Source organism: Hypanus sabinus, chromosome 11 (assembly GCF_030144855.1).
Source record: "Hypanus sabinus isolate sHypSab1 chromosome 11, sHypSab1.hap1, whole genome shotgun sequence".
Lineage (NCBI taxonomy): Eukaryota > Metazoa > Chordata > Chondrichthyes > Myliobatiformes > Dasyatidae > Hypanus > Hypanus sabinus.
This window is the reverse complement of record NC_082716.1, coordinates 26641871-26669546: the sequence shown is the minus strand read 5'-3', so window position 1 is coordinate 26669546 and position 27676 is coordinate 26641871. Positions and strand designations below refer to the sequence as shown.

The window sequence follows — 27676 nt, the reverse complement described above, 5'->3', positions numbered from 1 at the left end:
CTGGTAAAAGCAACATTACTTAAATGAATAAAAGGAAGCATAGGCATATTTATGGGTCAGTTAGTTGTATGATTGAAAAGAAAAAAAAAAAACTGGATTTGTCGAGAGGATTATGTGAAGATGGAAGGCAGGAAGTTTGAATAGACCATAATTACTGACAAAGGCCAGTAGGGGCAAATGGACAGGCTCATTCTATAATATTTTCAAAATAATTCAGTAATCTATTATATTCTTCTTCCATTGTAGTCATCCTACCTGAAAATGTGAACCATGGTAACCATACCTACCTGACAAAACTGCCCTGTTCACAAAATGCAGGACAAATCTATTGCAGGAAATTACTGCTCAGTCTGTCATATCTCAGTAATGAACAAGCTTATGAGAAGTTTTTATGTCTCTGCTTTTAAATGAAACCTGCTTACCGATGTATAAGATGATGAGAGGCATTGATCGTGTGGATAGTCAGAGGCTTTTTCCCAGGGCTGAAATTGCTGCCACAAGAGGACACAGGTTTAAGGTGCTGGGGAGTAGGTACAGAGGAGATGTCAGGGGTAAGTTTTTTATTCAGAGAGTGGTGAGTATGTGGAATGGACTGCCAGCAACGGTGGTGGAGGTGGACACAATAGGGTCTTTTAAGAGACTTTTGGATAGGTACATGGAACTTAGAAAAATAGAGAGCCTAGTAATTTCTAAGGTAGGGACATGTTCGGCACAACTTCGTGGGCCGAAAGGCCTGTATTGTGCTGTAGGTTTTCTAGGTTTCTATGTCCAGTTTGGGTTTAGCCAAAAATATTGAGCTTCCATCTTCATCAAAGCCTTGGTCCAAGTAAGGACCCAAACAACAAAATTGCAGGGATGGGCAAGATAAATGCCTATGGCAATACTTGACTGGGAGTGGTATCAGGTGTCCTAGTAAATATGACATTAAGTAGAATCAAGGGGAAACTGTTCTAATAATTGGAGTCATAGCTTAAACAAAGGATGGTTGCTGGAGGGCAGTCATTCCAGCTTTAGAATATAATTTCAGGGGGTCCTTGAGGCAGTGCCTACGCTCAACTGTGTTTGGATGCTCCAATAAAAATCTTTCTTTTACTATAAAATCAGAAGTAACAATATATGTTGATGATACCACAATGTTTAATTCTGTTCATAATTTCTCAGCAATAGAAGCAGTTCATGTTTGCATGCAGCAGAGCCTAGCCAACCTTCAGGGACAATATTTACATTACAGAAGTGCCAGACTATCTCTAGCAAGAAAATCTAAACATCTATCCCTCATATCCCAAGTCAATATTATCACTTAATCCCTTCACATCAATATCCCAGAGTTCATCATTAATCAGCAGTGCGTCTGGACCATTCTCACTGTGTCTTCATAAGCAAGTCAGAGGCTGGGAATCTTGAACAAATAATTTAGCACTTGACACCTTAAAGTCTTTCCACAATCTACAAGTCACAAACCAGCAGTGGAATGGAATATTTTATACCTTCCTCATTGAGTGCAATTCCAACATGATGCTTGAATCCATCTGGTATTAAACAACCACTTGATTGGTGCCCCATCCTTTAACCTAAACCACCACTTCCTCTACCACTGGTGCACATTGGAGCTATTTGCCCAGTCTTTCTAACAGCACTTTTCAAACCTGTGTCCTCTACCACCAAGAGTGTTCAAAGTTCAAAGTAAATTTGTTAACAAATTATGCATATGTCACTGCATACTATCTTGAAATTTTTGCAGGCATTTACAGTAGAATCGAGAAATACAATAAAATACAATAAAATCAATGAAAATCTACTCACAAACAATGTGCAAAAATCGATAGATTGTGCAAACAAAAAAAAAAGGGAAATAAATAATTAAATAATTAGATAAATAATTAAGGGGAACACGAGGGGGTATTTCTTTACTCAAAGAGTGATAGCTGTGTGGAATGAGCTTCCTGTAGAAGTAGTAGAGGCCAGTTCAGTTGTGTCATTTAAGGTAAAATTGGATAGGTATATGGACAGGAAAGGAGTGGAGAGTTATGGGCTGAGTGCGGGTAGGTGGGACTAGGTGAGATTAAGGGTTCGGCATGGACTAGGAGGGCCAAGATGGCCTGTTTCCGTGCTGTGATTGTTATATGGTCATATGTCATATGGTTATTTGCAGTGTCCTTGAAAGTCAGTGCACAGGTTCTGGAATCAGTTCATAGTTGAGGTGAGTGAAGTTATTTACACTGGTTCATGAGTCGGATGGTTGAAGGGTAATAATTGTTCTTGAATCTTGTGTTCTGGGACCTAGGGCTAAGTACACCAGTCACATGGGGACATCACCACTCACATGGTCAGCTTCAAAATACACACCATCTTGACTTGGAGAGTCACTGTTGTTTCACTGTTATTGGGTCTGTGTTACAGTACCCTCCCACCCACACCTTATTGATGTACACTTACCCAGCTTTTATTTCCTCCATGTAAAGGGACAGCTCACCTGACCTGTTCTAGGGCAATAAATGATGCACAATATATTCCAGTGATGTCTAGATTCTAAAAAATAAATGACCACATAAATAAGTGAAGAACTAACCCCCTGGGGCTGGACACCTTTGCAGATTTTAAGGTTTATGCATTGATTCCTGAGTATGATTCATCAACATAAATTTTGAGTGATTGTGGTCCCAGCACACTTCCAGTGGAAAACCACCTCACACATTTTGCCATTATGAGTAGCTATCCAAACCTTCTGGTCTCTCTTTTGTGGTTAACTAATAGGCACCTGTTCCTTGACTCCACATGTTCTGAATCGCCTATTGCTTTCCGTTATCAAAGTCCTTTTCAAAATCCAAATGAAATGCAGCTGCTGCATTATTGTTGCCTGCCTACATTGGTCCTGACCTTTCAAAGATTTCAATAAGCTTGATTGAATGTGATCTTCCCTTTGGAAATTTGTGTTGGCGAAATCTTTGATATATTTTTGGTTTCTGAATTTCAGTTGATTACATCTTTTAGTAAAAAAAATCAATTAACTGATGTAAGCAATTTTGTATACAATTTTCAGGAGTTGTTCCACCTCTTTCATTTTAGTGAGAGAACAACCTTAGCTGCCTTCCAGTATTCTAATACTATTCCCTTTTCAATTAATTTTTACAAATCTATAAATCTTTTCATATTTGAGATATGGTTCATTCAAAACTGAGGTTTTATTCTCTTATGTGATAATTATTTGTTGCCATACTGCTAACATTATTACGACATTTTCTGTACAGGTAGGTTCAGGTAGATAAAACAATTATGAGACATTAACATAGAACATCGAAAATCTACAGCACATTACGGGCCCTTCAGCCCACAATGTTGTGCCGACCATGTAACCTACTCAAGAAACTGCCTAGAATTTTCCTAGTGCTCCATTTTTCTAAGCTCCATGTACCTATATAAGAGGCTCTTAAAATACCCTTCCAATTAAAATTAACCTTTAACCGGCATTAAAACTTAAATCAGTATCTCAAAGAAAATTTGTTTTTTTTGAGGGGAAGAGTATTATGAAACAATGCAAGAGTGATTTATTTCCTCATTTTCTAAAGAGGTTTTGATGCTTGACACTTCTGTACAAATACAGTACAGCACACGTTTTTCTGGGCTTAGAGACTGGATAATGTTATGTTGTGTCAATTTCTAAATTAGGTTTTTAATGTTATGATCAAATCACTGGCTGTCATTAATACATTATTCAGTAGACACTCAAGAATAATCATTTCCAATTACAAGTAATTATGGCAAATGCAGTTATCTTAACTGCATTTATTACATAGCAAATATATTTTCAAATATTTTAACTATGTAGGTCACTAAATGAGATCCAAACTAATACTTTGAGGAGGTATCCAGTCAGCCATGTATAACATCTGTCTTCCTATTGCTGTAACATATTTTGAAAAATCACAATAAAAATCTTTTAGACCATGGTTATTACAAGAATGTCATCATGCCATTGAGAGAAATGTTATAAGCAGACTGATGTGGCATCAGGCTTTAGTCTCAACTAGGAGAAAGTGGCTGGCCCTCAGACTCTGACATCACACGAAAACAGATATTTTAAAAATCATTTGCAGGGACACATGCCTCTGCTACACTCTCTTGCAGATTTCAATTCTTCATTTTTCGACTTCAATGGTTATTTAATCCAACAATGAAAATATACAATTCTGCCACTGTACAGGGAGAAAACAAACGTGGAAAATATTTTGATATAAACATCGAGAGTTTTTAATTAACTAATTCCTGCCAGAAAGGAATACTTAACTGAAGTTGAAGGTCCTTGGAGACTTTGACCTGAAAGTGTCCTTCACGCATACTTACAAACAATACACCGATTGGATTACACAGAAGGCAAATTTAGAGGACTTACAGTGATGGCTTGTAGTCTTTCCTTCAGTAGATAAGTCTCGTCCATCCTAAATCAAAACAGAAAGAGCAAAAGTAGATGGCTGGCGAACATGAGCAGGAGAGGGAGACGGGAGTGCAGGCGTGTGCTGCAGCTGGGGTGGAGAGTATTCCTGGCTTGTCAGGACGTCTCCCAGCAGATGATGGTACTGGCCTGACTCAGACAGGCTCATGTGATGAAGGTTGCAGAAACAGATTGCTGGCCTGACTGTCACATTTGAGTGACAGACCATATGTTCTCCTTGGCCCAGAATTCCTTTTGTTCAATTGTTTCAGGAGGTGAGACAGCTTCCTGCTATCCAGCATTAAAGAGAAAATACGGTTTCTTACAGATAGGAAAAAGATTGCATGTCTGCAGTATGACCAAAGATGCAGAATGCTACTGAAGAGTTAACATGTACAACTAATATTAAAGATACAAAGTGGGCATATTTCAGAAGTTCAGAATGAAAGAAAAAATGGGTTTTTATAAAAGAATTCCTCAATTGTTCTGGGACCTCTACTCTTTATGACTTTTATAAATGGCCTGGATGAGGAAGTGGAGGGATGGGTTAGTAAATTTGCTGATGACACAAAGGTTGGGGGTGTTGTGGATAGTGTGGAAGGCTGTCAGAGATTATAGTGGGACATTGATAGGATGAAAAACTGGGCTGAGAAGTGGCAGATGGAGTTCAACCCAGATAAGTGTGAGGTGGTTCATTTTGGTAGGTTAAATATAATGGCAGTACATAGTATTAATGGTAAGACTCTTGGCAGTGTGGAGGATCAGAGAGATCTTTGGGTCCAATTCCATAGGACAATCAAAGCTGCTACGCAGGTTGACAATGTGGTTAAGAAGACATACAATGCATTGGCCTTCATCAACCGTGGGACTGAGTTTAACAGTCGAGAGGTAATGTTGCAGCGATATAGGACCCCACTTGGAGTATTGTGCTCAATTCTGGTTGCCTCACTACAAGAAGGACGTGGAAACCATAGAAAAGGTGCAGAAGAAATTTACAAGGATGTTTCCTGGATTGGGGAGCATGCCTTATGAGAATAGGTTGAGTGAACTCAGCCTTTTCTCCTTGGAGCAACGGAGGATGAGAGGTGAACAAGATAATGAGAGGCATTGATTGTGTGGATAATCAGAGGCTTTTTCCCAGGGCTGAAATGGCTAGCACGAGAGGGCATAGTTTTAAGGTGCTTGGAAGACAGACAGACAGACAGACATACTTCATTGATCCCGAGGGAAATTGGGTTTTGTTACAGTCGCACCAACCAAGAATAGTATAGAAATGTAGCAATAGAAAACCAGAAATAATTAATTAATAATAAGTAAGTTATGCCAAGTGGAAATAAGTCCAGGACCAGCCTATTGGCTCAGGGTGTCTGACACTCCGAGGGAGGAGTTGTAAAGTTTGATGGCCACAGGTAGGAATGACTTCCTATGATGCTCAGTGTTGCGTCTCGGTGGAATGAGTCTCTGGCTGAATGTACTCCTGTGTCTAACCAAAACATTATGGAGTGGATGGGAGACATTGTCCAAGGTGGCATGCAACTTGGACAGCATCCTCTTTTCAGATACCACCGTCAGAGAGTCCAGTTCCACCCCCACAACATCACTGGCCTTAGAAATGAGTTTGTTGATTCTGTTGGTGTCTGCTACCCTCAGCCTGCTGCCCCAGCACACAACAGCAAACATGATAGCACTGGCCACCACAGACTCATAGAACATCCTCAGCATCGTCCGGCAGATGTTAAAGGACCTCAGTCTCCTCAAGAAGTAGGTACAGAGGAGAGTCAGGGGTAAGTTTTTTTACTCAGAGAGTGGTGAGTGCATGGAATGGACTGCCAGCTATGGTGGTGGAGGCAGATACAATAGTGTCTTTTAAGAGACTCCTGTTCAGGTACACAGAACTTAGAAAAATAGAGGGCTATAGGTAAGCCTAGGTAGTTCTAAGGTAAGAACATGTTTGGCACAGCTTTGTGGGCTGGAGGGCCTGTATTCTGCTGTAGATTTTCTACGTTTCTAATTCTTTGGTAGAACAGTGATACAGTTGGTAGAGATTCTGCTTCACAGCTCCTGTAATCCATGTAGAATCCAGACCTCTGATGCTGTCTGTGTGGAGTTTGCATGTTCTTGCTGTTATTTTGTGAATTTTCTTTGAGTTTCCCAGTTTCCTCCCAATGCTCTGCCACTTGGTGGGTGAACTGGGCAAAATACATTGCTTCTTGTGTGTAGCAGAGCAGTAGAATCTATGGGGGGGGGGTGTGTTGGGAATTGAGGGAACTTGTGAGAGCAAACATTGTAGGCATGCTATGTTGGCCTAGAATGTGTGGCATTACTTACGGGCAGCCCCCAGCTTAATTTTGGGTGTGTCTGTTGCCAATGCGAATAATGCATTTCACTTTATGTTTCAGTGTAGGTGATCAGTAAATCTGAACCTGAATTTGTAAATTGTGAAGTATCTGCAGTGATATTTACATCCCCGAAAGAGCAAAAGTTACAGCTAACAATATATTTTTGAAGTGTGGAGACTGTAGTGATGCACGACAGTGGGTGATTGGGGAATTCTGAGACCTGAGACTGGAGGATCCTTATTGTCTTCTGATTAACCACCCGCAGCCTGTTCCTTATTTTCAGGCTGCTGGTGAGATGCCCACATCAATCCGCTAGGAATTTGAAGAGGAGTGAGTGTCTAGTGGCTGCTGATTTCTAAGTAGCATCAGCAATCGGCCTGATGGGGTGACTGGTACTGGAATTACATTTTCCATCCCTTCTTCTGCCTGGCTCCAGCTCAGAGTACTGTGGCCAACTGCACTGTGTCACAATCTTTACTCATTATTAACTTTGTATAGAGTGGAGATGTTGCAGAAGACATTGGTCATTGCCAGTATTCTAAAGCAGTCTGATGTCAGAATGTCTGCTCTTTAATCGTGGGACAGATATTCATAAGTTATCTTTGTATGCAGATGATTTATTACTATTCATTTCTAACCCGGAGAAATCCATTCCAGCAGTTTTATCATTATTAGCTCAATTTAGTGAGTTTCTGGGTATAAGTTAAATCTTAATAAAAGTGAATTGTTTCCATTAAATAAACGGGTCCCAATTTATGGAAATTTACCCTTTAAATTAGTTAATGACTCTTTTACTTATTTAGGGATCAAAATCACAAAAAACCATAAAGATTTATTTAGATTTAATTTTTTACCCTTAATTGATCAGATTAAAGGTTTGTTTACTAGGTGGTCACCTTTGTCTCTATCCCTAATAGATAGGATTAATGCTATTAAGATGGTTATTTTACCTAAGTTTTTATATATTTTTCAAGCGATACCAATTTTTATCCCGAAATCTTTTTTTACTAATGTTGACTCTAAAATTTCTTCATATATATGGCAGTATAAAAATCACAGGTTAGGTAAAACATATTTACAGAAGACAAAAAAGGAAGGCGGGTTAGCATTACCTAATTTCAGATTTTACTATTGGGCAGTTAATATTAGATATTTGTTATGTTGGTTGAAAGATGGGGGTGGATCTTTTGGCCCTTCTTGGGTGAGTTTAGAAACTAAATCGGTATCAGCTTATGCTTTGGGTTCTATTTTAGGGACTTCTCTCCCTTTTGCTCTTTCTAAATTGCCGAAACGAATTGACAACCCGATAGTTAAACATACATTGCGTATATGGTTTCAATTTCGGAGATTTTTTGGGTTGACTCGATTCGTTTTAAATAGTCCTATTGTATCTAATTGTTTTTTTTCACCCTTCCATTATAGATCAAGCTTATTCAGCTTGGAAAACTAAGGGATTACTAAGATTTTCTGATTTATTTTTAGATAATTGTTTCATGTCTTTTGAACAATTATCCAACAAATATAACTTGCCGAGATTTCATTTTTTTAGATATTTACAGATTAGACATTTTTTAAGTTCTGTACTCTCTACGTTTCCAAATTTTGTGCCTTCAGATACTTTGGAGAGTTTATTTGAATTAGACCCTTTTCAAAAAGGGTTTATTTCAAAACTTTATAATATAATTATGAAGATACGTTCAGAGCCTCTTTATAAGACTAAACAGGATTGGGAAAGAAAGCTTAGTTTTAGTATTTCTAGTGAGAATTGGGATAGAATTCTTCAATTAGTTAATACATCATCGTTATGTGCCAAACATTCACTAATACAATTTAAGGTCGTACATAGGGCCCATATGTCCAAGGATAAATTAGCTAATTTTTACTCTCATATAAGTCCTATTTGTGATAGATGTCATTCTGAAATTGCGTCTTTAACTCACATGTTTTGGTCGTGTCCATTTTTGGAGAAATATTGGAAAGATATTTTTGATATTATTTCTGCGGTTTTGAATATTGATTTACAACCTCATCCTATTACCGCAATTTTTGGTTTACCAATGTTAGATTCACTGCATTTATCTTCTTCAGCCCGTCGAATGATTGCATTTCTAACTCTGATGGCTAGAAGATCTATATTGTTGAATTGGAAAGAAATTGATCCTCCCACTGCATTTAATTGGTTCTCTCAAACTATGTTATGTTTAAATTTAGAAAAAATTAGAAGTGGTACTTTTGAGAATTCTATTAAATTTGAAAAGTTATGGAGACCATTTATTCAACATTTTCATATGATGTAATATGACCCTGTGCCAAGTTCATTTGATTTCCCAGCTTTTAGCTTATGTATTTTGAGAGGACCGGAAGTGACGGCATTGATGAATACTTATTTTTGTGAGATATTATAAACAGCCCACTTTTTTTTCCCTTCTCTTTTGTTTTTTTTTTCTTTTATATTACTTATTAGTTATAGTTATTAGATTAGATTAGCTAGTTCTGCATTATATAATTTTTTTTTGTTTTTTTTTCTTTCTTTTTTCTGTTTTTTTTATATTATACATTATGAAATATTTAGATTTACTAAGTCCATACATATATCTTATGGCTTATGTCTTGGTAAACTCATTTATATTGTAACTATTATGTATGTTTTTTTTCATATGTAATGGAATGTGTATGTTGGTAATTTCTTTATCAATATATCATCTGTATTCTGTCCATATTATTAATATTAATAAAAAGATTTAGAAAGAATGTCTGCTCTTCAGCAACTGATCAGTTTCTTGTATAATGCAGTCAGCCATGTTTATAATGCTGGCTTGATCAATTGCATGCCCCAATGTGAGGGAGACCTTCTTTGGCCATGTGGGTCAACACTGTCTGGTGGTGAATCATCAACCTAATTTAGAATCATAAACAATAACCTTTTGGCTTATTCTTGATGAAAGGACTTAGTCTCTGCATAAATAATACTGCATCATAAGTGTAATGATCAAAATTTAAATGTCTGTTTTACACATTATCAGAATGCAAACACTACCGCGTAAATAATTGCTGTTTGTAAGTCCACATTTTGTTCAATTTGCCCTGATAATAGTTTTATTTTTGGCTTTAACCTAAGGGTAGTATGGCATGGTAGTGTAGCGATTAGCGTAACGCTTTACAGTGCCAACTATGAGATCATGGTTCAATCCCTGCCACTCGCTGAAAGGAATCTGTATATTCTCCTCTCCTCATGACCACGTGGGTTTCCTCTGGGTTCTCAGGGGAAGAACCCCAGAGTGTTTCTTCCCACACTCCAAATATGTAGAGTTGGGGTTAACAAGTTGTGGGCATGCTACGTTTGAGGAAGAAACGTGGCGACACTCCCTCAACCATCAGGCTCTTGAACCAAAAGGGATAACCTTGACTCAACTTCACTTGCCCTGTCATTGAAACGTTGCCACAACTTAAGGACTCACTTTCACGGACTCTTCATCTCATGTTCTCAATATTTATTGCTTTTTATTTATTATTATTATTTCTTTCTTTATATAATTGCACAGTTTGTTGTCTTATGCATGCTGGCGTGGTCTTTCACTGATTTTATTATGGATTTATTGAGTATGCTTTCAAGAAAATGAATCTCATGGTTGTATATAGTGACATATACGTACTTTGAATTTCGATACTTGCAGCTGCCCCTAGCACACCCTATGTTGGTCATTGCTGCGAACAATGTATTTCACTGTATATTACAATGTTTCAATGTCCATGAGGCTAATAAAGCTAATATTTACAAATTAAATGTTTACTCTGTTTATATCCTTCAGATGATGATTTTGATTTTGCAGTCATTGATGTGATAGATGGCTGATTTCCAGACTAAGTTGTCTTCAGTCACCTTCCCGACTAGAGTAACTTTGTAGCAGTTCGTTTTATTCTCAGTGGCACACTCCTGCTCAGTGACGACATTTGGGGCAGGGGGATGAGGGTGCTGAATTGAGAGGTGTTTCAGAACAAACCTTAGGCACAAAATAGTTGACAAAGCATTGACAACTATCTGAGGCATGTTTTTTTTTTAGATACAGCATGGGATAGTGCTTGCTGGCCCTTCGATCTGTGCTCGCCAGCGATACCCCAATTTTAACCCTAGCCTAATCATGGGATAATTTATAATGACCCATTAACACACCAACAGTGTGTCTGGGCAGTCTAGACTGTGGAAGGAAACCAGAGCACCTGGAGGAAACCCACACAGTCAAGGGCGAACGTATAAACTCCTTACAGGCAGGGTCAGGAATTGAACCCAGGTTGCCTGTACTGTAAAGCACCGTGCTAACCTCTCTGCTAGCAGGCCACTCTACAGTGCATGTGTTTTGGCTTATATGATGATCAAACCTTTCAGATATTTCAATATTTTTGAATGTCATTGACATTCGGAAACACTAAAATAAATTCAACAATTGCAATTAAAAGTCCTGTATTGTTTTTATTCAAATGACAGAAGGCACTACACTGCTTCAGGCTCTTAGAGTAGATTTCTCCTTGTTTTACATCCTTCTCCTTTGCCACTTGCATCCCTGAGGAAGTGGGGTTGAGAAAAGGCTGGCAGATTCCTCATTGTCTCTGTACCTGGTTTGTGAGACATGGCAGCTTCTTAAGAGAATGCTTACATCATTATACTGTGCACAGAAGGTTTTATGCACCACTAAGTTTGAGGTAGAATCCAACATTTGGGAGGAGATGTTACATTAAGACCCCATCTGTTCTCCCAGGTGGATGTAAAAGATTTTATGGTATTTTAGAGTAATACCATATCTCTTGTATATCTCTTGTGCCCAAACCTATTGTTAGTCATGGAGGTCTTAGAGTTGAGGAGCACTACAGCAGAAAAACAGGCTATTCAGTACTTGCATTGCTTTCTTGGGGATGTAAATGACTAAGAACAAAATTGTAAATCTACTCTAAGAGCTTGAGGCAGGTTAGTGCCTCCATTCACTTGAAAGGAGACAACCATTATTCAGCCTAGTTCCCATCAACTATCACTTGGAAAATAGCCCTCCATTCCCCTCCCATCCACACTTCTCTCAACTACTGCAATTGACCTGCATCCACCACCTTACTGGCAGCTCATTCTATGCTCACACCACCCTCTAAATCAGGGGTTCCCAACCTGGGGTCCATGGACCCCTTGCTTAATACTATTGGTCTATGACACAAAAAAAGAAAGTTGGGGAACTCCTGCTGTAATTGAAGAAGTTTCTCCTCAGGTTCCCCTTAAATATTTCACCTTTCACCCTGAACCTATAAACTCTAGTTGTAGTCTCACTGAACCTCAGTGGTTATCACAATAAGTCTAAAAAATATCCCGATCATGTGGTCAGTGTCACATTGTTTCTGGAATTTGCTGAGTGCAAACAGGCTGCAACGTTTCTTATACACCACTTCAAAGGCACGTTATTAAATGTGAAGTGCTTTGGGATGTGTTAACTGGGATATAAAATATATTTTATAAATGCAAGTCTGTCTTTACATTTGTGAAGTTTCTTCTCTATTTCTCTTGTTGTTTTTTTCTTTCATTCAATCTTCCTTTCTTTTGGCTTCCTTCCCCCTCTCTCTCTCTCCTGTTGTTGATAGCAGGAAGCTCAAACCACCACTGATGTAGTTGTGTTATTTAAGTCAGAACACACACACAGTTCCCTGTAGAGTGATTCACAGTATCCAAATTTGTAGCAGAGCCAGATATGTCAGCACTTTCTGGTTGCATTCCATTGCTGTTTGCATCATGTTCAGATTAGGACTTGTCTGGAGGACTTGAGCAATGGCATTGAAATTTAACAATGTGAAGAACGGTGCAGTGTTTATTGCATCTGTCACCCTCATCAGATCCAGGAGCAACATAAGCACTGCCTTCTGGACAAATAGTTCATTAACCGCGATCTTGAAACATGTCAAAATGATCTACTTCCTGCCCCCGATTCCCACTTCCTGATATGTTACTCACACATTGTATTTGTATATTGTATTGTCCCAGAGCAGTACAAAGATAACCATGTTACAAAAAAAAAACAACTCATTAGGTTCCAACTCCATAATCCCCATAATGGCATCTCTTACCCTTTGTGATTCATTGTTGAGGCAATATGAATTATTTGCTGACACTTTCTCTAAACCTTATGATCCCAGTATTGATGCACACCATCTGTTCTGGAATCTACCATGAAGTCCGGAGCTCTGCTTCCCAGCAAAGCAGATCAATAGACAAATAGGTTGCACATAGGACATAGATCATTACAACACAGTACAGGCCCTTTTGCCCATGATGTTGTGCCAACCAGTTAACATACTCAACAATAATCTAACCATTTCTTCCTACATAGCCCCCCATTTCTTATTATCCATGTGCCTATCTAAGAGTTTCTTAGATGTTTCTATAGTACCTGTCTCTACCACCACCACTCACTCACCAATCTTTGTGTAAAATACTTAACTCTAACATCACCCTTATACTTTCCTCCAAACACCTTAAAATTATGCTACGATTAGCCATTACCACCCCGGGAAGGAAAGGTCACTGGCTATTCACTCAATCTAATCTTATCATCTTGTACACCTCTATCAAAACACCTCTCATTCTTCTTTACTCCAAAGAGAAAAGCCTTAGCTTGCTTAACCTATCCGCGTAAGATATGCTCCCTAGTCCAAGCAGCATTCTGATGAATCTCCTCCTCAGCCTCTCTAAAACTTCCATGTCCTTCTTTTAATAAGCAACCAGAACTGAACACAGTATTCCAAGAGTGGTCTAATCTGTGTTTTACAGAGCTACAACATTACCTTGCCGCACTTGAATGCAATCCCTCAACCATTGAAGGTCAACACCTTAACAACCCCATCAACCTTCATGGCAACTTTGGAGATCTCTCCAAGATCTCTCTGCCCCTCCACACTGCTAAGAATCCTGCCTTTAACCCTGTATTCTGCCTTCAAATTCAACTTTCCAAAAGAGAATAACTTCACACTTTACGGTGTTAACTTCCATCTGCTACTTCTCATGCAGGTTCTGCATCTTGTCAAGCTTGAGGCATCCAAACTGATTGAAATATAATTTTTTCTCTCTGGAGTAACCTGAGTTGATGAGACAAATTGACTGCTTCTCTCAATGTCAGCAGATGAAAAATAAGGCAGGTAATTTATGGTCACTGTGGTGGGTTGGACAACATTGACCATTTTAGCCCAGGTTTTATGAATTGAGGAGATTAAATCTACCATAATTCACTATTATTGGTGTAGAATTGACATCATATTCTAAGAACAAAATTATACATTTTGACCAGGAAATACAAAAAACTGAAGGCATCAAATCCCTGGATTTCCTTTGGGAAAGGGATCATGTAGTTTCTTTGCTTTCTCATAATCTCAAGGGATCAGTAAGTTGACCATAAAGTTTTCAAAATATAAAATAGCTCAAAATTGCTAAATTCTCTTTTATGTGTTTTAAGTAGGGAAGGGTGCAATAAACAATAATTACCTCTCAGCAATTTCTCCATTCCTAAGAAAATAGTTTATTTTTAAATGTATTTACCTATGAAGATGCCACTGACAGGAAGAAATCAATACTCCCTACTCCTTCTCACCAAATGGTATGTGGAGAGTCAATCCTATTAGCTGTTGTATTGCTGAGTTTAACTGTGTACGTATCTATTCCAGAAGATGTTACCAATTCTATGTTATACTGACAGTGTTACCATCATTCCAAACACAAATGTAATGACTAGTTTTATTTTACTAGTTCTTGTAAATTCCAATTTTTAAACTGAGGGCCTGTAACATGCTTGAAAGACATTGTGCTTTTTTTGTGCTTCCTGGTTTGTTGTTCTGTAAGAATTCTTTAGTCTGATTGGTTGCTCAGTCAACTTGATTATATTGCCAATGCTCAATAACAGGAATTCTGGTAAACTGATATTTGTCTACCATAAGATCTAAAACTTTTTACCTTGTTCATATATATACTGTATTGTTCATGTTTTGGGAATACTCATTTATACTGTAATCATTGCTTATGTATCCTTTCATGTGCAATGGGAATGTGTATGTTTGTAATCCCTTTATTAATATATCAATTGTATTTTGTTCATATTATTAATAATAATAAAAAGATTGAAAAAGAAAGAACATCTAAAACTTTCACAAATTTCTATAGATATGTAGTGGAGTGTATATTGGCTTCCAGTATCACAGACTAGTATGGAAAAACCAATGCCTTTGAACAGAAAACACTGCAGAAATTAGTGGGTGCGGTCCAGAGCATCACAAAAAGCCCACCCCAGCATTGAGCACATCTACACTAAACGACATAGCAGGAAAGCAACATCCATCATCAGAGACCCCCACCCCCTAGATCATGCTCTCTTCTCACTTCTACCATTGAGAAGAAGGTATTCTATCGTGGGTTTATTAAGTATGCCCAAAAGAAAATTAATATCAGGGCTGTATATGGTGACATATGTGTACTTTGATAATAAATTTACTTTGAACGTTGATGGTGGAAGAAGGTAAACCTCTTATCTCAGAGCTCTCCAGATCTTTCTGTACAAAGTTAGCAATGTTAGCTTTTGGAAAAAAAAAGAAAATAAACCTTATAACATTTGGAACATGATTGTTGAATGTTTGACTTTTGCTTTAGGATGTTAACTCGTAAGCAGGGAGTCAAGAACTGCTGCAGGTCAGCTGCTGAAGGACAAGACCAGCTTATTGTGTCTGCTGCCTGTCATCGTGAAGCAGTCAGCTGCTGGTATATCAATAATCTTGTTGGCTCCTGCATATTAGTTGGCTTTGATGCCACAGAACCAGGAGTCAGGCACTTACTGGGGTGAAGAAAGAATGGGCCATCCGGGATAGAGGCTTTTCCTGGATCCTCTAGAAAACAATTGGTATTCACCTCACCTGATCTTAAGCAGAAATTCAAGTTTTCTTTGCTTATATAAATGCATATATCCAAGTCAAGAGAGCCTACAGAGGTTACCTGAACTTAAGGGACTCACTTAAAGGGAGAGGTGATACCGGTTAGGACTTTTTTTCCATAGAGCATTAGAGACCAAGAGGTGACCTTATAGAGGTGTACAAGATCACCAGGGGCATGGATAGCATTAACACACTCAGTCATTCCCAGGGTTGGGGTATCAAGAACCAGAGGACATTGTTTTATGGTGAGAGCGGAAACATTTAGTAGGAGCTTGTTCTTTTCTTCTCCCCACCCCCCCACCACCAACTCAAAAGGTAAAATGTATGTGAAATGACCTACTGGAAAAGAGTCTGAGGTGGATACAATAATACGTTAAAGGATAGTTGGAAAGATATGGTCAAACAATGGAAAATGGGACAAGCTTGGGTGTCTTGGTCAGCATTGACCAGTTGGACTGAAGGGCCTGTTTTGGTGCTCTATGATTCTGTGCACTATCTCAGTTGCTTGAGAAAGCAATGGCATTGAAACAACCAGGTGGTATTAATCAAATGACAGGAATACCGCTTGCATTTTAACTCTCATTCCACATGATTTGTATTGGATGGAGTTGTTAAAATGGTTCCTGTAATTTTACATTTGCAACAGCTGTCTTTTTTCATTACATTTAAAACAGCATGAGCTGCAATACAAATAGATAAAGCTGATAAAATAACACACATAAAAAAACTGGAGGAATTTAGCAAGTCAGATAACACCAATGGAGGGAATCAATGCTCAGCCCCGAAGATGGGTCTCAGACCGAAATGTTGACTCTTTATTTCCCTCCATAGATGCTACCTAAGCTGCTGAGTTCCTCGAGCATTTTGTGCATGCTGCTCAAGGCTTCCAAGAGTGGCTGTTGAAGGAAGATAGCCTGATTTCAAGAAAACATGCAATGATGTCGATGGTGTTCCTGGAGGTTGAGAAATGAGTACAATAGAAATCATGTTCATTCCGTAATGCGCCATGCAAAAGCAAGCACCTTTTTGAAAAAACTTAAAAACCATGGTTCTCGCTAGTTTTTAGTAATTATAGTAGAAAGAAAAATGAGGAAAAAGATTTATTAGCAATTGGGGTAATACTTTGTGTGTGGCACATAGGCTGTCTTCTCTCTAGGGAGCATGGGCTACAACAGGAGTAGTGATTGGCACGGTTAGAGAGTGAGTTATCAACCATAGTAAAACTCACCAGCACACCTTCTCTTTAATGTAGAGATGTGGTGTGTACATTTTACAATAATTACCTCTCTGGGTTTCAATTTTTGGGAAGTTTTATATCCTAGGAACAATATCTTGCAGCCATGTTTGTATCTGGGCATCAGCTGCAGATATAGATAGGAAAAGATTAAAAGCTCGGGCTTAGAGAGTTCCTAACAGATGATTTGCCAAGACATCTATTGTTCCACTGAGGACCAAAATAGTTTTCATCTTCTTTAAAACCACTACCATATTAGCACAGTATATCTCTTAGAGATATTTATGTATCTTAAGGTGATGACAACTAGTGCAATCCTTCGGGAGAGTGGAATGGGAGAGTTGATAAATGGATAGTTGACATTACCGAATTTTAGATGAACCCATATTTCAAATAGATCAGGACAAAAGTAATGCCAAGGAAGATGATTGCATTGCCTGTTCATCTCCAGTATTTCATCATGATTTTAAGCCATTTATTTGATACCTCTGTTAAAAAAGCTACAGACAGAATTATTGGTGACAAGACTTGTTTAAAGCCAGAGACAGAATTTGAGAAGTTATGTATTTTTAAAATAATCAACAATTTATAGAATATCTTAATCTTGACAGAAAATAGACAGACCTATTATACATTGGACTTCTAATTGTTTCAGTTTAAATTACATTTGACTGAAGTTATATTTTACAATGCAAGTTCTAACATTTGCATTGGATGCACTTAAGGAGGCAGCAATGAGCCCAATAAGAGTAACTGGACAGAGTAAAGTATTTTTGAAATATTTTACCATTTTTTATACTTTGCGAAAGTGAAGAGGGTATGAGAAATAGGAGCAGAAGTTAGCCTTGTGTTTTAGGAGATCTGTATTACTATTCATTAAGGCATGGTTGAACTCCCACATTACATTTTCCTGCTCTCTCCTCTCTGTTTTATTTTCCCTGTTGTCCTATTCCAAGAATTGATTAAGATTTAAGTTTAGATTCAGAATTATTTATCACATGTACATTAAATGTAGGGAAGTGTGCTATTTGCACTAACAAACAATACACTCAAGGAAGTAATGCGGGCAGCTCACAAGCACCACCATGTACTCCAGTGCCAACATAGCATGCCCACAGTGAATAAGCCCAAATGTACACACAGGCTAGGATCTGCAGCTCTGCAGTAGCAAATCTGAAAGATTCAAAGGCCTAATAATGTTTTAATCCTTATTTCATTCCTAAATTTCTGATCTCTTTTCCATTAATCTTATTGCCTTGTTCTGAAAGAGGAAGTTTCTTATCATCCATCCTGCTGTGATATCCCACGTTTATACCTTTCCAGTAAAATCACGCTATAAACTCCAGTGAATACATGTATAATGTTCTCAATAGTTGATTTAATCAGGTAAACACATACTTAATTTTTACCCATTTCTTCAAATCATTGCATTTGCCCTGCTAACTATCAGCTACAATATTTTTTGTGCATTCGAAAGTAAAGAATTCAAAACACCTTAAATCATGAGAGTATGGAGGAAATTAAACGCCTTAGCAATGTAAACTGAATAGTTCTTTGAATAGCTCCTGTAGACAGTTGTGGGTCTCCTAAAACTATTTTTGTCTTCATTCAGTGCTGAAGCTACTCATCGGCTGAGCATCCCCAATCCCTTAGAGCAGAGAATTCCTGAGACTGGAATAGGAACACAAGTGGCTCAAATAACTTGTGGATCCTATTCAGTACTTCAATAAATTCCTGCTTCAGACTCTGCTCGAAGAAATTATGTATTACTAGTTTGGAACAAATTGAGAAGTAAGTGTATTTTGACTGCAGGGATGGAAGGATAATCTCATAATAATCTCAAGATTAGGAAGTGTTAATATATAGTTAATATACATAGATTAATTCACTAGGTGGGAAAATAGCAATTAAGTGAAGAGAAATTTATGAAGATAAAAAAGGAGAAGGTTAGAAAAACTTTGGATAGCAGAGCAAGATAAGATCAGCCATGATCTTATTAAATGGCAGAGCAGGATCGATGGGCCAGATGGCCGACTCAAGCTTCTATTTCTTACGTGCTTATGCTATCATTGTAAAGACAGTTAACTCATGTCCATTCAGCCCAGAGCAAGTTGCTCATGTAATTTGCAATATTTTTGAACATAGGTTATATATGATAGATGAAAAGAAAAACTGTTGAGATACCTGGCATGAGTAGAAAGCAGCTACTTCTGTTTTGTACTCAAATAAAGATATCAATGTGTCAACCTGTAGGTCAGGAAGATGCATGCGCAGATGATCGGTATAAACTCTTAACGCTTTTGCAGGGAGTTTCTATGTAGAACTCTTCTATCATCTCTATTTGTCCCATTGAAGAAAAGTTTTGGACTGTAAGTTAAGGATAGATTAGAAGATAGAAGATAGATAATGGTAGATGGTAGACATTAAAACTTACTAGGGAACGTGTCAAGTTTTTATTGTGAGTGAAATGTGTTTAAATTGACTTTGCATCAAATTTAAATTGTTTCTCACAATGTACAATATTAATAATTTTTTTTTCTGCTTTATTTGGTTAGACCACACTTGAAATATTGTATTCACCTCTGGTCACCTCATAACAGGGAAGATGTGAAAGCTCTAGAGAACGTGCAGAGAAGATTTACCAGCATGCTGCTTGGGTGTACGAGATCAATTGAGTAAGCTAGGGCTTTTCTTTTTGGAGCATAAAAGCTTGAGAGGTATTTTTGATAGAGTTCTACAAGATGATAACTGGTCACAGCTTACACCTGCAAACCACACAGCAGTGAGTGCACATTGAATGAAAAATAAATTAAAACAAAAATTGCTGGTAACACCCAGATCAGACAATATTTGTGAGAAGGGATGTAGAGATGCATGATTTTTTCCAAGTGTTTCCAGAATTTTCTGTTTACATCCGTGGCTACTCAGCATTGGATGTGAATTGTTTGGGGACATTTCAGCTGTGAATCTACTGGGGTTGTCTATTGTGTCTGGTGCTCCTGATGCAGCCTCCTCTATATTGGTGAGACCTGTCGTAAGGACCGTTTTGTCAAGCACCTCTGCTCCATCTGCTAAAAATGGAATTGCACGGTGGCCCAACATTTTATTCCTGTTCCATCGCATTGGTCCACGTCCTCTTCTTGAGCGATGATGAGGCCACTTTCAGGGTGGAGGAGCAACACCTCATATTCCACCTTGGTAGCTTCCAACCTGATAGCATAATATTCAATTTCTCCTTCCAGTAAAAAAATTCCTGCCCCCACCCTTTCTTCTTCTATTCCCCACTCTGATGCCGTACCTCTTCTCACTTGCCTATCACCTCCCCATGTCCCTTCCTCCTTCCCTTTTTCCTACTTCCCCTCAATTCCTTTACTTTTCCTACCCACCTTGCTTTATCTATCACCTTATAGCTATCCTTCTTCCCCTCCCCCTACCCTTTTATTCTGTCGTTTTCCCCCTTCCTCTTCAGTCCTGAATAAGTGCCCCACCCCAAAATGTCCACTGCTTATTCAACTCTATAGACGCTGCCTGACCTGCAGAGTTCCTCCAGCATTTTGTGTGCCTTGCATGTTAACTCTGGTCATTAGGTTATATTGTGTGAAGAATCTGGTAAGGATGTAGGAAAGGAAAACATGGGAGTTAGCGTGAGGATTATAGGGAAATGATAAAATCAAGAAGCCGATAGAAAGATTCTGTTCAGAAAACAAAAGAAAAATTGCAAGGCTGCTTGAGATCAATAGGAGCAAGAGAAAGAAATTAGCTAGCAATGTGATGCTTTAGGGGGTAGCTGTTACAACATGATTTAGCTTTCAGCAAAGAAGCCTTGCTTTTAGAGATCAAACAAACGTTATCAAGGCTAAATCACATAATGACAGAAGATTCCTGCAGAAGGAATTAAGTCAGATAAAAGATTGATGTACTAAATAAGGACCAGGTTATAAACCATATAAGGCAATGCGCGATAAAGAGGGTAATCAAAGATGAGGAAGTATTCAGCTTGATGAATGGAATAAGCTGTATATTGGAGGAGTTTTATTGCAAGTCTGAGCAGTGCAACAAGAAAACGCTGTCATTTCTGATTCTGTCCTCTCTACTCTAACACTCTGGTTGTAAATTCCAATGCACACTGAAGTAGAACATACTGAAGGCATTGAAACCTGGACCACAAACAAGCTATATTACTGCTCATGTGAAAAGCCATCTTTTTTTAAAAGCACATGGAATTACTTGAAAATGGTCAGTGATAACCAGCAAACAGTCAGAACATTTAGAGGCAATAATATGTCTAGAAAAATATACCGATGCATGTTAACAATAGATTTATTTCTCCCAAATATTTTTCTAGATGTGGGAACTCTGGGAGACCTCTAGTTTCCCTGATAATTACATCTGCCCAAAGTGCATTGAGCTGCAGCTCCTTAGAGACCGTGCTAAGGATATGGAGCTGTAGCTTGATGACCTTTGGCTCATATAGGAGAATGATGTGGCGATAGATAGGGAGGTAGTCACACCTAAGTTACAGGAGACAGGTACTTGGGTGACTGTCAGGAGAGGGAAGGTGAATAAGCAGCCAGTGCAGAGTACCCCTCTGGCCGTTCCCATCAATAATATATGGCTTTATTATTATTGGGGGGGTGGGTGTAACCTACCAGGGGAAACAGCAGCAATAGTGTCTCTGGCACTGAGTCTGGCTCTGTGGCTCAGAAGGGAAGGGGGAAAGAGGAGTGAAGTAGTGATAGGGAATTCCATAGCTAAAGGAGCAAACGGGATTCTGTGGATGTGAAAGAGATACGTGGGTGGTGCGTTGCCTCCCAGGTGCAAGGGTCAGAGATTTCTCAGTTCGGGACCTCAGCAGTCTAAAGTGAGCAGATAGGAGTCATGGTATATATTGGTACCAGCAACACAGGAAAGAAAAGGGAGGAGGACCTGAGAAGGGATATAGGGAATCTTTGGATTGCTGTCTGTGCTATGCACCAGTGAGGGTGAGAATAGGGTGATCTGGCAGATGAATCCGTGGCTGAGGAGTTGGTGCAGAATGCAGGGTTTCAAATTTGTTCAAAGCTCTAAGTAAATTTATTATCAAAAAACATATGTCACCACACACAATCATAAGATTCATTTTCCAGCAGGCATACTCAATAAATCCATAATAGAATAATAACTATAATAGAATCAGTGAAAGACATCACCCAGCAAGGTGAACAAACAACAAGTGTGCAAAAGACAGCAAACTGTGCAAGTATAAACAAGAAAAAAAAACAATAAGTCCATGCAATGAAGAGTCCTTGAAAGTGAGTCCATAGGTTATGGGAACAGTTCAGTGATGGGACAAGTGTAGTTGAATGAAGTTATCCTCACTGGTTCAACAGTCTGATGATTGAGGGGTAATAACTGTTTCAGAACCTGGTAGTGTGATTCTGAAGGCTCCTGTCCTTTCTTCCTGATGGCAACAGCAAGAAGTGAGTATGACCTGGGTGGTGGAGGTCGCTGCTTTCCTGCTCCATGGAGACATGCTCAATGGTGGGGAGGGCTTTACATGTGACGGACTGAGTCATATCTACTACATTTTGGAGGATTTTCCATTCCAGGGCATTGGTGTTTCCATACCAGGCTGTGATGCAACCAGTTAATATACTCTTCACTGCACATCTATAGAAGCTTATATTAGACGTCAGTATTAGACGTCATGCTGAATCTTCACAAATTTCTAAGTACTGCCATGCTTTCTTTGTAATTGCACTTAAGTGCTAGGCCCAGAACAGATCCTCTGAACTGAGGACACTAAGGAATTTAAAGACGCTGTATTTTCTATCTCCCTTTTGTACGCTGATTCATCTCTTCCTTTGATTCGGCCAGCAACAGTAGTGTCATCAGCAAACTTAAATATGGCATTGGAGCTGTGCTTAGCCACACAGTCAGAAGTGTAAAGTGTGTGGAGCAGATGGGTAAGCATTCAGCCTTGTGATGTACCTGTTCTGATGGAGGAAGTGGAGGAGATGTTGTTGCCAATCCAAACCAACTGAGGTCTGCAAGTGATGAAAGTGGGAATCCAAATACACAAGGAGGTATTGAGACCAAGGTCTTAAAGCTTAATGACATCTCTATCATTGGGATCTCTTCTAGGGAAGGTATGACATGTACAAAAAGATTGGGTTATATCTGAACCCAAAAGGGACAAATATCCGTTTGGGCAAATTTGCTAGAGCTGTTGAGGAAGGTTGAAACTAATTCAGCAGGGGAAATAGGAACTGGAGTGATAGGGTAGAGAACGGGGCAGTTGGTTTACTAGTAAATACAGTGGGTAACAGTGAGGAAGGGCAGGGAGATGGTAGGGCAAAATTGCAGTCAGTGGGATTAATTGAAATGGGATATGGGGACAAATTTGAAAAGGGTGTTGAATACAGGCCTGACGATGTTATATTTGAATGCATGCAGTATATGAAATAAGGTTAGAGATTGGCAGGTATGATGTTGTGGGCATCACTAAGTCATGGCTGAAAGAAAATCATAGTTGGGAGCTGAACATCTGAGGATACACATTGTATCAAAAGATTAGGCAGATAGGGCAAAAGTGGGTGGTGTGGCTCTGCTGGTAAAAATGAAATCAAATCCTTAGAAAGTGATATAGGATTGGAAGGTGTAGACTCCTTGTGGGTAGAATTAAGGAGATGCAAGTGTGAAAAGAACCTGATGGGAGTTATATACAGGCCCCCAACCAGTAGCCAGGACATGGGATACAAATTACAATGGGAAATAGAAAATGCACGTAAAAAGGGCAATGTTACGATTGTCATGGGGGATTTCAATATGTAGATTAAGAAAGCCTGGTTGGTGCTGAATCCCAAGAGAGGGAATTTGTAGAATGTGTATGAAATAGATTTTTAGAGCATCTTATAGTTGAGTCCACTAGAGGAAAGGCAATTCTGGATTGGGTGATGTGTAATGAACTAGATTTGATATGGGAGCTTATTGTAAAGGAACAGTTAGGAGGCAGTGATCACGATATGATAGAAATTACCCTGCATTTTGAGAGGGAGAAGTCAGATGTATCATGTAACCAGGTTAATTAACTTCAAAATTGTAATGTTAGAAAGCTCTACCAGTGGAGTGACAAAAACAAGAGTTACTAAATTAAAAAAAGAGACAACTTGAAAACAAAATCTCGTCGAGGACAAGGCGTGGCTGATGAGGCGTAGACATGCATCAGAAACACAGCAAACTATAGAAACTAACTAAAGATAAAAACTGTTAAAAGTGGAATTAGTAGTCAGTACAGTATCTCTATCCTACTTACTGAGATCCTCAGGGTGAAACCCCATGAGGGAGATATGTCTATCAACATTCCCAGTCATTCAGGTTATTGTATATCTAGCAGTAAATCAAGGCGACTGGATTGTTGTGTTGGCTAGAAGACATTTTGCCACTCATCCAAGAGACTTCTTCAATTCTAATCCATGGTGGCTGGTTTTCCAACTTATAAACTCTGATGCTACATCCACACTATACCAGATAAATCCATAAACGAAGCTTTTTCTCTTCGTTTTTACCCTCTGTCCACACTGAAATGGCGTTTTTGTCCCCTGAAACCAGAGCTTTTCAGAAACGCTTTCCAGGGTGGGTGTTTTTGAAAACGCTGCTCCGGCAGATCAGTGTGGACAGGGTAACCAGAGAAATCTGAAACCTGAGCTTTCAGACGGCAGAGTGCTATTTCATTGTTTTCTTGAACGCAATCTAACAATTTCAGAACAGACGGCAAAGAGACTGGAGCCAGAAGAGTTAGAAATGTTCTCATCAAATACTTTGACCCATAACTTACTGAATAAATAAGTATACACACTTTGCCCTGGTTTCTGTCCTTTCTTGTATGAAGGTGGTGCAAGTACTTATGCAAGTACTTCTCTAACAATAGCTGTGTAACAGTCTAATGTAACAATGTATGGAAATACAAGATAACACTGATGCAGACATTAAAACATTCATACATTTAACAAGGTGCTTTATTAATGCAACAGAGTTAGTCAGTTTTTCAATGTTCGTCATCAGCTGGGTAAATCTGTCTGTGAACTCTCTGTCGGTTGCCTCCGTACACTCCAGTATTTGTTTTTTTTTACTTTTAAGTTCTCCTGCATGAGAGCCAACAGCTGTCCATCGTTATAAGTTTTTTCTAGTCTGCAACTACACAAATGCACACTTTTACGGCAAGATTCGACACCAAAAATGTTGCTTGTTTTTAGTAGATGTGTCCTGCGCATGCCCGGTAGGAGGAGATCCGCCGAACTCTCCGTTTCAATGTGGATAGAGATATTGATATATAGAGATAGTGTGGACGCTTATCGTTTTTACGTGAAACCGACGTTTTCAAAATGATCTGGTCTAGTGTGGATGTGGCCCGAGTTGTTTCAAGGTATAGCAATCACATGAGGGTCGTCAGAGTCATAGAGGTAAGGAGAGGGTCTGACCTTTGCCTAAATGGAAGTGTGAACTGTTGTGAAGATGCCAGGGGAGAGATGTTAGGACTGCATTGTGAGTAGCTGATAGGTGGCGTCGTACCTGGAGGGAGACGATATCAATAAAAGATTTATTGAAGCTACAGCTATAACGAGCACCAGCTCTAGTGAGACGATATCAGTATGGAGCAGTGTCCAAGATCTCTACCATGTAACTGGGAATTAGTTGTTAAATCATACCAAGGGATTTGGTGAATTAGAACACTTTTACTGTTCCGGGTGTATAACTTGTGTGTAAAATATGTTTAGTAGTTGTAACTGAGAAACGACAATGTGATATTGAGTCATTTTGAAATGGAAAATAGAATGCACGTAAGAATTCACAGATTGTAATCCTGTTGTATATAGGTCAGTTTTTTTTTTGTGTAAGTATTGTGAATCCACTTTCCATGGATGACTCACTATTTTATCCAACAAACCAAGAAACAAGTTATCGAGCCACTCAAAATCAAAGAATCAGATCGGGAACAAGATGCTTTGGGACATAGAGGATTTAATACGGTTGGATGTACAAGTTTATTTCATTCAAAGGATTTGAATTTGATTTTCTGGAAGAACTAATTATTTTTACAAAGACTTTGGTAAGTTAATGAATGAGACTTACTTTGTTCAAAAGTTGTGACGTTGGAGAATTGTTGTGAAAGATATTATGCTGTTGGTGTTGAATTTGAATTAGTAGACATACTGACCTGAAACTGAAACTGATGTTAACTATAACACTTAAAATCAGAATTCAATTAGTTTACTAACTGGAAACAAGATAAATTCTGCAGATGCCTGAAATCTAGGCAACACGCAGAGTGCAGGAGGAACTGGGCAGGCCAGGTTGCGTCTAGGAAAGAGTACAGTCGATATTTTGGGCTGACTAGGGATAAATAGAAAGGCAAATGTTAGTCTGTAAACCTTTTAATAGGGAATAACACTTGATCTAATCAGAGAAATTGGAATAATAAAGGTTATTGTAATGTAACTAAAAAGGAATTTAGTTTTTGTTTTATATCTGGGATTTGAACCCTAAACAGAATGCTGGAATTTTGAATTGTTCTTACTCATGTCGTAAATATTATGTATGTATTGCTATTTTTATAAACAAAACTTAGCTCTAGAAGAGAGTGTTTGCTATTCACTACATTCTTCCAATACCTAGAGTTTCTGATGTAGTACTATGTAATACGATTTTCTCATTAAGAGTGCGGTGACCAGTCACATGAAATAAAACAAACACTACACAGGAGCTGCACAGGTATTATAGTGGAATAAAAGAAATTACAGAGGCATGAGAGAGATGCTGGCTGGTTGATCGGAAGGGGACAATAGCAGGTATCAAATCAGAACAGAAATGGCTGGATTTTCCGGGGGCAATTCAGCAGGAAGATGAGGAGGCCTACTAGAAGGAGGATGAGGCACCATGGCTGACAAGGGAAGTTACAGAGAGCATGAAAAGAAAAGAGGGGCATCTAATATAGCAAGATTGAGTTAAACAACTGGGAAGCTTTTAAAACCTAACAAAAGGCAACTAGAAAGTCATAAGGAGAGAAAAGATGAAATTTGAAGGTAAGCTAGCCAATAATATAAAAGAGGATACCAAAAGTTTTTTCAGTTATTTAAATATTAAAAGAATACCATGAGTGGATATTGTGCTGGAAAGTGACATTGGAAGGTACTAATACGGTATAAAGAAATGGTGGATGAATTTAATTAATATGTTGTGTCAGTCTTCACTGTGGAATATATAGCAGCTTGCCAAAGCAAGAGGAGGCAGTGTGAGTGTAATGATCTTTGAAGAATCACTAGATTTTTGAACAGTTTCAGAAGAGTTGATGTTACTCCATTAGTTAATAACGGGGGGAAGCAGAGAAAGGGAAATCATAGGCCAGTTAGCTTGACTTCTGTGGTTGGGAAGATGTTGGAGTCCATTATTAAGGTTGAGTTGTCAGGATTCTTGGAGACACAGGATAAAGTAGGCCAAAGTCAGCATGAATACCTTCAGGGGAAATCTTGCCTGACAAATCTTCGAGGACATAACTGGCAGGATGGTTAAAGATGAGTCAGTGGATGTTGTTTACTTGGATTTTCAGAATGCTTTTGACAAGGAGCCGCACTGTGAAACAGGATAAGAACCAATGATATTACAGGAAAGATACTAGTGTGGATAGAATATTGGCTGACTGGCAGGAGGCAAAGAATGAGAATAAAAGGTGCCTTTTCTGGTTGGCTGCCAGTGACT

The 27676-nt window shown here is 38.7% G+C and overlaps 1 protein-coding gene across 8 annotated transcripts in view; it reads right to left on the bottom strand.

The window, feature by feature from the left end:
- The window catches only part of LOC132401776 (paralemmin-2-like), a 128664-nt gene that overhangs the window by 52751 nt on the left and 48237 nt on the right, over window positions 1-27676 (bottom strand). For 7 of the 8 annotated variants that reach the window (XR_009514703.1, XR_009514704.1, XR_009514705.1 and 4 more), the window contains exon 2: window positions 4391-4436. The exons of the other annotated variant lie outside the window; for it this stretch is intronic. Coding sequence is in view for 4 of the 7 variants with exons in the window: in XM_059983967.1 (XP_059839950.1) it covers window positions 4391-4436 (46 nt within the window). In the remaining 3 variants the exon portion in view is untranslated. The remainder of the gene's footprint in view (window positions 1-4390; window positions 4437-27676) is intronic. 8 annotated transcript variants of the gene reach the window in all.